This window comes from Girardinichthys multiradiatus, chromosome 7 (assembly GCF_021462225.1).
Source record: "Girardinichthys multiradiatus isolate DD_20200921_A chromosome 7, DD_fGirMul_XY1, whole genome shotgun sequence".
Taxonomy (NCBI): domain Eukaryota; kingdom Metazoa; phylum Chordata; class Actinopteri; order Cyprinodontiformes; family Goodeidae; genus Girardinichthys; species Girardinichthys multiradiatus.
Window position 1 is genome coordinate 8970935 of NC_061800.1, and position 11344 is coordinate 8982278.

Consider the following 11344-nt stretch of genomic DNA (forward strand, 5'->3'; position numbering starts at 1 on the left):
ATGTACAGTTATGCACATGATGTTTGTGCAACCTGGTAGTGCTGACCTAAGGTGTGGTCACTGATCAGAAAAAGATACAATTTTTTAGTGTCCAACTGGTAAGTCTGCCTGAAAATCTGTCATTTTTAATGGTGCTTCATCTTTATTGCACAGTGACATATTAAGATGTCAGTTGTTTTTATTAACATTCCTAATGATAGTAAAGAAATGTCATATACAAATATACAGAACATAAAGATACAAGAGTGTGGCAGCAATGGAAAAACCCTGAAATCAGTTTTTCGTGTACTGAAGTGGAGTGTCAACAATGATGTGTAGAGATCAGAGGAGGAGATAATGGGCAGTAAGAAAATATATAAACCAAGTCAACACAGAAAGGTCTGCTCAGAGAGCTGCAGATGTCTGATGATGGCAACACAGGAAGAGGCTAAACTCTGTTTTCCACAACTTAACAGCTCCTGCAGGAAGCCAACACTTCATTGGTCTACAGCTGTGCTCCTGAAAACTGTGTTGTCCTTCATCTCTCTGGTCACTGTAGTCCTCAACCTGCTCATCATCATTTCAATCTCCCAGTTCAGGTAAGGATTAAAAGCGATACAATTGTTGTATTTATGAAATGTGAAGTTATTTTTACATCAATCTGTTTTCACTGGATATTTGCTTTTTTTCTGTCTTATTCCAGGAAGCTTCACACCACCACTAACATCCTCCTCCTGTCATTGGCTGTGTCAGATTTCCTTGTGGGTCTCCTGTTGATGCCTGGGGAAATCTTAAGAAGCACAACTTGCTGGTTTCTTGGAGATGTCATATGTTCTGTGTATTTTTACCTTGGCTGTCACATTGTCTCTGCTTCTGTTGGAAACATTGTTCTCATATCAATTGACCGTTATGTGGCTATTTGTCACCCTTTATATTATGCCAATAGGATCACTTTAGGAAGAGTCAAGTGCTGTATTTGTCTATGTTGGCTTGGTGCAGGTTTTTGCAGCATTTTCTATAGGAAGGATGATCTTATTCAACCAGGCAGGAGCAAATCCTGCTTTGGAGAGTGTATGCTTGTAATGAGCTATGTGACTGGAACTACTGACTTTATTTTAAATTTAATATTTCCACTTTCAATTATCATACTTCTGTACATGAGAGTATTTGTGGTGGCTGTGTCTCAGGCTCGTGCCATACGCTCTCACATTACAGCTGTCACACTTCATCATTCAGTAAACTTAGCAACAAAAAGATCAGAGTTAAAAGCAGCCAGGACTCTGGGTGTTCTCATTGTTGTATATCTAACATGTTACTGCCCATATTGTACTTCCTTCCTTGTTGAGACAAATGTGACTAGCATTGAAAATGCATCGTTTTTGATCTATGTTTTTTATTTTAACTCCTGTCTAAACCCTATCATATACGCCCTGTTCTACCCCTGGTTTAGAAAAGCTATTAAGCACATTGTCACTCTGCAAATACTGCAACCTGGCTCCTGTGATGCAAATGTACTGTAGAGACACTTCAATCACTTTTGTTAGATATTTTGACATAATCTTGATGTACACAAAAAAATGCAAAATAGGATATTCAGTTCTAATTGAAATGAGCCAAAAACATGTGAATGGGAATTCTTTACTATGACAATAAAAAAACAATAGTTTATTGATCAAATCACAAAATTATTTCAGTTTTTATGTATATTATATGGTATAATGTATATGTGTCCATGTTTATATGACATTTTAATCAGATTATCATTTCTTAGAATTAAAACGTTTAGAGAACAGAGGGGCAAGAAAGTGCAACATAGGTCAGCATGAAAAATATCATGTAAAACAGAAAAATTATTGCTGCTTCTGGAAACTTACAGTCATGTCTTAATCTTTTCTAATTGAGCGCTAAACATATAAAAGCACTAAAAAGAGGAAAACATAATTTTTTTCCACATTATTGAAAATGAATCACCACAAAAAAAAACAAAAAAACAGTTAGGCACCATTAAAGTGATGTCACATACATAATATATATATATATATATTTATATATATATATATACACACACACACATATACACACATCATGTACTGTAGTTTAAATAATATAATATAAAATTATAAAATTGCTATTTTGACTTTTAATATGAGTATTATTTTTTTTTTTTCTCAATAGAAAGAACCTGACAAGTACATTTCTGGTATGACTTTGGAAAAAAACTTCCTGTTTTCTTTCAATTCTGGCAATCTTCTTACTATTGTTGAGACAGAAATGCCAGTCAAATCAAACCATGGTCGTAATAGTTTTTAAACAATGCAGTAGGATGTGGTAATAAAGAGAGGGAATTTACACTAATGTCTCTTGTTACAGATGTATCTTAATTTTTTAAGCTATGCCCATCTGTGACTAGGTCAGTTAGAGCATCAGTTAGTGTGGTTCTGTTTCACTCATTAACCCTTAAAGTACCAGATGCAGTTTCAATATTGTTATTACAAAATAAAATAGCTAATGTGTAGCAAGTATGTTATTTGTTTAGATAAAATATACCAATAACACCTTAATCAATCTCACTATTCACTGGCTAGGTATCAGAAGATTTATGTAAGTCTCTGTAAGAGGGGGTATTTAAGAATAAACACAGAATCCCAGAATGAAATTATGTTTACCATGCACCATGTATTTAAATTTTGTGCAAAAACCACCATGAATAATTGATAGACAAACACTGAATGGCCATTCAATTGACATATACACAGTGAAATATTGCAAACAACAGACAGACAAGAAAATTAATTATTTTTTTCCTTGTGCAAATTATTAATTTACACTTTCCTCAATACCCACGGTTAAGGATTGTATAGTTGAAACAGTTCCTTAATGAATGCATTTGTAAAAGGCAAAAGTCAATAATTCATGTTGAACATGATGATGCCTTTAAAGGGTGGGTGAACCCAACAACAGGAACATGTAAGTTGGAAAATGTCCAAAACCAAGGGAAAAGAGTTCAAACTGGCTGAAGAAGCCTACTACCAGCCCGAACAGAGCGAATGGATCCAGCGATTTCCTCCAGACTAGGAATAAAGGATCCCAATTGTTGGAGGAGGCAACTCTTTGTCCTCGGTTCAGGGTTCTTTTCTGTAGCTCGCCATCTATATAAAACCTGGCCTGTATAAAGCACAGGACCAGCATTCAATAAATCCATCTTCTCACAAACAGTTTTTGTTTTCTTTTTTTTTCCTTTAACACAAAAACAATCAGTGAATACAACTGCACCCTGAAGAGTGGTGCAAGACCTCTCAGAGGAGCCATGGGGAGCGACAGGTAGTGGAGGAGGATGTGAGGAGGCGCCAGCCAGACCTTCTGGAACAGGGGTGTGTGTGTCTCTACAAAGATGTTCCCTGTTTTGGCGGGATTCAATTCAGTTCAATTCAGTTTTATTTATATAGCGCCAATTCACAACACATGTAGTCGCAAGGCACTTTAAAAGGTCAATTCAATCGAATCATACAAATTTCCAGTTGGGTACATACATTTGAATTAAACCTAAATATTAAACAGGGCAGTCAGATTCAGTTTATTATTTAAACTGGTTAAAAGGTTTTTCTTAACCTAGCAGATTGCATCAAGTGAGTGACTTGCAGCATTCACTCCCATGGATGAGCATGTGGTGATAGTGGACAGTCGCTTGTGTTGACTTTGCAGCATTCACTCACACTGAGCATACATGTAGCGACAGTGGAAAGGAAAACTCTCTTTTAACAGGAAGAAACCTCCAACAGAACCAGGCTCAGTGTTTGGGGCCATGTCCTATGACCGACTCGGAGTTCAGAGCAGACACACAAAAAGATCACACACTGGACAAAAAGTGTTGGAATCTGGGAAGATATAATGGAGATTAGACGAAAATTCAGAATGAAAGACTCACCTTCACCGCCTCCACCTTATAATTAGTTTTCTGTGCGTCTCCCGGCCTTCCAATCAGCATCCTTTCCTCCTGATTCTCCATCCAATCACCTTCCGACGCCTTGCTTTTAAAGGACCTTCAGCTGTGTTCATCCTCGCTTGTCAGCTGAGCTCATCCCTCCTCCACCCCACCTCCACCATCTTCCTTCCCATCTCCTTCCAGCTTCCTCGCTCCCTGGCCGCCAATCCACCACTAGTGTCAGATCAGTGGGAAGAGATCTCTAAATCTAAACCTTACAAATGTTCATCTTAGCTCATGTCATTCTCAGCATTTATGTCTTCCTCCCAGGTCCGAGCACCAAAGAAATAACCATGTAATTTTACATCATTAAAACTTTTCTAATTGCCATCCCTTTTCTTTGTGAGTCTTTTCAGATTGAAATAAGAAAACAATATATGGATCTGTCAGATATCTGGTAAGTTTCCTGACAAATCCGGACAGATCTGATCTGTGAAAGATCCATTCATATACATATATATTATCTGTCTTGATCTGAGTGTTGTAAAATTTTGGAATTTTTCTATTCTATCTAAAACCTTGAAAATGTTGTCTATGGACATAAATGCAGTGATTGGAAGATAATAACTCAACAAGAAGACGATTATGAGCATGGTGAGTTTATTCAGCATCATATGTGAAATATCCGAAACAGATCCAGAAAAATATCAATACCGGATCCTTACAATTCAAATCCTGAAAGTAGTGGTTTATGGATCGGTCAGATATACAGGTAATATCCTGACAAATCCAAAAACATTAGACCTGTCAGGTATCCAAACATATATCTATAAGTTATCTTTGTGGATCTGAGTATTCAAAATTTGAAATTGTTGAGTTAAATTTACAAAACTATCAAATCCATTACATATTTGGAATTAAAAAACAATGCTGTTTTTTCATTTGTTTTGACTGTTATATTTGAAATCAGACTGGGTTGACTGTATTTTACTTTCACTCCTCACGTGACCCAACTCATATATGCGCAAACCGGTGACACGCGAGAAATTACAATATCAATAATAAACATTTAATCAAAATCAGTAATTCAAATTACAATCTACTTGATTTATTTAATTTTATTTATTAGGGACAACGCATATTAATGAGATTTGCAACAGATGCAGCGGAAAATAGGCGAGATTATAGCACAGCTGCTAGCATTCATTTGCAGTCCCCAGGCAGGTCACACGCAAAGGACACAGATTTAAAGATTGTGGCTTTTGAAAACTCCAAAGTCAAAGGTTCAGATAATTTAAATATTTTTTTATTGTAGGCTCAAACTTATAATCTATAAAGGCTTGACATACTTCGTATTGCATGTAACGAGGCTACATCATATTAATTTCACCTTTTAAGTAGATTCACTGAAATGAATGAGCTTTTCCGCAATACTTCTAATTGTTAAAATTTTACCTGTAAGTACAGTTGCAAAAACAAATTAGTGCTATTGAAAAAAATAAACACCAGTACTTTTCTCTTTGCCTCAGTGTTTTTTAATGACCACAACCAGTAATTTCACAAAACAATAAATTTTTACAAAATTACACACATTTGAAGTAGAACTACGAAACATTTTTACATTGATGCATCCTCTTTCTGGGTCACCAAGTGGCAATATCCCAGCTCTGCTATTGACAAACAGCTTTATGGCAGTAATACAAAGTTATGTAAGACCATTGCCGACATCTTCATGCCCAAAGCTGCTCTCTGGTGTTCATAAAATAAGTAATAATAATTAATGCAGAATTTGTGACAGTGATACTGTCAAAAGATCCTGTAGGTTCAGCACCACTCAAGTGCTGCATAGTACTGCTTTAGCCTAAATACATTTATTTGATTTCATAGGGACAACAATGCGAAGTTTCTTTCCTTGATGTTGAAAAACAAACTTTTGTCTTCGTGAGTTTTGATCCTTTTTAATGGAATAAATGATGCAAATGAAAAAGGCTCAAATGTTGTCTCCCATACAGAGCATTAGTAATTATGACTGTAAAAATATCTGTCACTGTGTTTTTTGAACCATTTAACCTCAGCTATTGTGTGCTCAGCTTTGATTACTTTCTGATCTATGTTATAATATACAAACACCTTAAGCATTCTACCTATGAGTCCAGGGCCAGCTTCAGCTTTCATATCAATAACAGTTTCCCCTGTTGCGCTGTCATTAGAAATCCATTTAGCACAAACACAAGGGCTCCCTCCATAATCCTCTGATGACACTAACTCACCTCCTAAAACAAACCTGCTAAACTGTATACAATAGTATGATACTCGGAAGCAACTATGATAAAAAGTTCTAAACATGAAAAGTAAAGCTTGGTTTAACAGGTTTAACAGCTTAGCAGGTTTGTCCTCATAAGACAGGCTGCCACGCTTTAGAGGAGGAATTAAAGTCTCTAAGTGACTATCAAATGTAAAATGTTCTTGAACATAGTCAATTTCTGATAGTCACTAGGTTTTAAGAACAATGGGGCCTTAGCCCCAAGGAAATGCACAGGATACAAACGAGCGTAGCGGGCCAGCTAAGAAGTTGCTTTTCCACTTTTCTGGACAGATTTAACAGAGATACCTTATTATGTAAAAGTTTTAAGCAACCATTAGATGTTTAATACAGTACATCAACAAACACAGGAAGTATGTTTACAGCATTAACAACAAGAAAAAATCCACATATAGTTACAGTGCCGTATTTTACAATGACTTCTTATTCAGTAAGAGCCCACATGTATTATGCAAAATTGTATGCAAAGAGCACTGTGTTGTCAGAAAGTACATCATTTTTAAATAACATGACAACTATTGCTAGTTACTTGGTGGGTGGAAGCATCAAAGAATGGCATCTGTTTTTAAGGGTTGCAAATCTCTCAATCATTCTGTTGTTATTCAGATGCTGAAGCACATCTTTTTCAATTGACATGACTGCAAGACTGTGAAGTCTTTTCTGACCCATTGTTTGACGCAGTCAGGAGTGCAGCCAACGCAGTGCACTAAAGGACCTTTCACAAGAACAGCTGCTTACAGGCACTGTTAGGGCAACTTGGATGGTTTCCTTCAGAGAGGGAAACATGTCTGAATCAAGGAGGTTGTGCACAGACAACATATCTGTGGGTGAACATCCAGCCTCTGTTTTCCGAGCAAGAAAGTTTCTGGCCACCAGAACCTCGTTTGTTTTCAGGTCAATGCTGTAGTGTTTTGCAAGTTCATTCAAGTGTGATTCACTCAAGAAGTTCTCAGATTAAGACTGCATGCCTGGATGCCTTTTAGTAGCCCTACATCTATACTGCAAAATCTTTGCTCAAGCTCACCATCCATCCTATCCACACAAAGGAAAAGTAACTCTTTTTTCAATGTGTCTGAGTTGTTCAATTTAGTACGTAAAGCTGCAGATCCCTCCAGCACATAATCCTCCATTTTCCTGTTTTTATGCCTTGTCTTGGCCCCTGGTTCAGAGATACGGTGGGTGTGGCACAGGGCTTCGGTTCTCTTATACAGCTCCGTGGCAAACGCGTCTGTGCGTTTTTCCTTAAGTGTGTCACACACTGCTGTTGGCAGATCAAAGCTTCTGCCAGGTCTAAAGTCTCTTTCTGAAGGAGCTTGTGGAGTCCTTCAGTTACAGACAGAAGTGACTGAAACATCAGTACTGCATAGACTGCTGAGAACTTATAGAGCTTTGCTCTCAGACCAAGAGCTATGGGGGATCTAATAGCAGAAAGACACTTAAAGATGGCAGACAAAGTCTTAAGAACTGAACTGATTGATCACAACTGCCATGCCCAACGGGTGTTTGAAAGTTGTACAAGCTCAACCCATGTCAATCTAAGCCTAGTCTGAGCCTCCATGAACTTATGATGATTCACCAGGGATGTGCTGAAGAAAGAGTACAAACACTCCAACAAGCTGAAAATCTCCACAGCCTCTGGGATGGCCTTGCAAGTGTGGCACAACACCATGTTAAGACGAGGAACAACATCAGACAGCAGCAGACCAGGGATAGTCAGCACCATTCGCCACAGAAGCGTGGCAGAACACAGCAAAAGCAGGTGTTCGACCAGTTCCTTGACCAACAGGTGAAGTTACAACCATGTGGCCGTAATAATGAAATTGATGACTTGCCTAGATAGCAACATCATCTGGAGAAATGTATGATTTGTTTAGAGGGTTTCCATTCAATTACAAATACTGACATAATCACTTAAAGCTTTTTGATTAATGTTTATTGGTAGTTGAGTTTTATTATTCTGAATAGAAATGCCTACTACAGGCCATTATCACAGCTATACTTGATACATGGGGAGAGGCTCATTATTATTATTAATAATATTGAATTAATTATTATTATTACCATTATTGTTATTGTCATTTTAATGTCAGAATAACTGATGTTGCCTCTTGTTTCATCATAGATATCTCCCAGTCAAGAGCATAGCAGGCCAAGCACTCACAACTGAAAGTCTTCCCTCGTACCTATCAAGGGGACAGAAGACGATGCTTCTCTAAAGACTGGTACAACACACATAAATGGCTGGAATACTCTCAGAGTCTTTACTCTGCCTACTGTTATGCCTGCCGGCACTTCAGTCTCCCCTCCTCAGGTGGTTCAGTATTTACATCTAAAGAGGGGTTCAATCATTGGAAAAAGGCAACCTTCAAAGATGGGGGACTTTTAGGCCATGTCAAATCTGAAGCACACACTAATCCCATGTTAGCGTGGGCAGAGTATGAAAAATCCACTTCAAGCACATCCTCTCAGTTAGCCTCCTTAAATGCAGAATACCATAAATCAGTGAAAGAAAATAGAGAGTACAATAAAGTTGTTGGAGAAACCCTGCTCCTCACAACTACACAGAACATAGCACAGAGAGCACATAAAGAATCAGAAGGTGAGAATAAAGGAAACTTTCTCTCTATTATGGAACCGCAAGCCAAACACAATCCCACAGTCAAAAGAAAAATGACAAGTCAAAGAAATGCAACATATCTTGGGCATGATACACAAAATGAAATAATTGATTGCCTAGCTGAAATGGTCCACACTTCAATAACTAGTGAAGTTACCCAAAGTGAGGCTTTCAGCATTTTGGTTGATGAGACTAAAGACCTAAGCAAAAAAGAACAGCTCTCCTTTGTAATAAGATACTATTACAATGGGTCAGTATGTTAGAGCTTCCTGGCCTTTGAGGCAGCACAGTGCCTCGATGCTGCATCACTTTCACAAAAAACAATTCAAATGTTGCAGAAGCATGGCCTTGACTACAAAAACCACCTTGTAGGGCAAGCATATGACGGAGCATCAGTCATGAGCGGAAAAAACACAGGTGTGCAAGCACGCATGAAAGCAGAGGCCCCATTAGCTTTTTATGTGTACTGCAATACACATTGTTTACATTTAGTATTAGTTGACTGTGTGAAATGCATCTCTGAAGCTAAATGCTTCTTTTCTCTTTTGCAGAAACTCTATGTCTTTGTGTCAGGGTCATATGTGCATCAAAGATGGTTGCAAGACAGTGAGAGACAGACTGCCAGCCATCATACATCTACTAAAAGAAATATCAGAAGAGCAAAATGGTGACAGAGCTATAGAGGCAAGAGGTTTCTTAGCCCAAATAGATCTCAGGTTTGTTAGCCTCCTTGTAACAGTCACCAGTGTTATCAGCGAGATAAAATATCTGTTCGATATTTTACAGTCCCCACAACCTGATTTGGGCACAGTTGTGGTGATCCGTGGAAAGCCAAATATTTTATGGGGTACGTTAATAAGTTTTAATTTTGTTATTTACTGCGATGCATGCCCATTCTTACAATTTGCCCTCTTTTTCAGCGAGAGATTAAAAGACTGCATTCTGCTCTAGGGGAGTACATGCAGTAGAAAGGAAATGAATGGTGAGAAAGTAACAGACAACAGTACTCATACTCGTACTCATCGTCTTCCGCTCATACTCATCATCACGGGGGCAGCAGACTCAGCAGAGACACCCAGACGTCCCTCTCCCCAGACACCTCCTCCAGCTCCTCCGGGGGGAGCCCAAGGCGTTCCCAGACCAGCCGAGAGACATAGTCCCTCCAGCGTGTCCTGGGCCGTGTCCTGGGGCCCCTCCCAGTGGGATGTGCCTGGAACACCTCCCGAGGAAGGCGTCCAGGGGGCATCCGGTATAGATGCCCGAGCCACCTCAACTGGCTCCTCTCAATGTGGAGGAGTAGCAGCCAAGTCTGTCCGGCTTTCTCCTCCTCCAGCGGATCCAACTCACCACCAGGTGTTGATCAGTGGACAGCTGAGCCCCTCTCTTCACCTGAGTGTCCATAACATGTGGCCGAAGTTCTGATGATACGACAACAAAGTCGATCATTGACCTCCTGCCTAGGATGTCCTGGTGCCAAGTGCACTGATGGACCCCCTTATGTTTGAACATGGTTTTCATTATGGACAATCCGTGACTAGCACAGAAGTGCAATAACAAAGCACCATTCAGATCGGGGAGGCCATTCCTCCCGATCACGCCTCTCCAGGTGCCACTGTCGTTTCCCACGTGGGCGTTGAAGTCCCCCAGCAGAATAATGGAGCCCCGGGAGGGGCACTATCCAGCACCCCCGACAGGGACACCAAGAAGGCCAGGTACTCCGCACTACCGCTCGACCCGTAGGCCGAAACGAAAGTCAGAGACCTGTCCCCAACCCGAAGGCGCAGGGATGCGACCCTCTCATCCACTGGGGTAGACCCCAACACAAGATGGCTGACCTGGGGGGCAACAAGCAAACCCACCCCAGCCCCCCGCCTCTCCCCGTGGGCCACTCCAGAGTAGAAGAGAGTCCAGCCCCTCTCGAGGAGATGGGTTCCAGAGCCCAAGCTGTGCGTGAAGGTGAGCCCGACTATTTCTAGTCGATATCTCTTGACCTCCCACACAAGCTCAGGCTCCTGCCCCCCCAGTGAGGTGACATTCCACGTCCCTAGAGCCAGCCTAATCATCCGAGGATCGGGCCACTGGGGTCTCCACCTTCGTCCGCCACCCAATCCTCTTTGCAGCGGTCCCTCACGGTTCCCCCCTGCAGGTGGTGGGCCCACTGGGGGATGGCCTCACGTCTCTCGTTCGGGCTAGGCCCGGCCGGGTCCCGCGAGGGGCAACCCGGACACCAGGCGCTCTCCGGCGAGTCCCGACCCCAGGCCTGGCTCCAGGGTGGGACCCCGGCTCCGCCGTACCGGGCGACATCACGTGCCTCGATGTACTAGTCCTCATGAAGGATTCTTGAGCCTCTCTTTGTCTGACCCGTCACCTAGAGCCTGTTTGCCATGGGAGACCCTACCAGGGGCATTTAAGCCCCAGACAGTGTAGCCTCTAGGATCATTCGAGCACTCAAACCCCTACACCACGTTAAGGTGGCGGTTCAAGGAGGGGAAAAACAACAGTT

The 11344-nt window shown here is 40.8% G+C and overlaps 1 protein-coding gene across 1 annotated transcript; it reads left to right on the forward strand.

Moving 5' to 3' along the window:
- The first annotated feature begins 408 nt into the window (after positions 1-408).
- Positions 409-1499, forward strand: LOC124871972 (trace amine-associated receptor 13c-like). Its single transcript, XM_047371621.1, has 2 exons — positions 409-578; positions 683-1499. Exons 1-2 carry the CDS (start codon positions 409-411, stop codon positions 1497-1499), a joined length of 987 nt encoding a protein of 328 aa, XP_047227577.1.
- Positions 1500-11344: the final 9845 nt, after the last annotated feature.

Coding starts and splice junctions, on each gene's coding strand:
- LOC124871972 (XM_047371621.1), top strand. CDS start 409: ATGGCAACACAGGAAGAGGCTAAACTCTGTTTTCCACAACTTAACAGC. Junction 579..682: donor ATTTCAATCTCCCAGTTCAG/GTAAGGATTAAA, acceptor GTCTTATTCCAG/GAAGCTTCACACCACCACTA.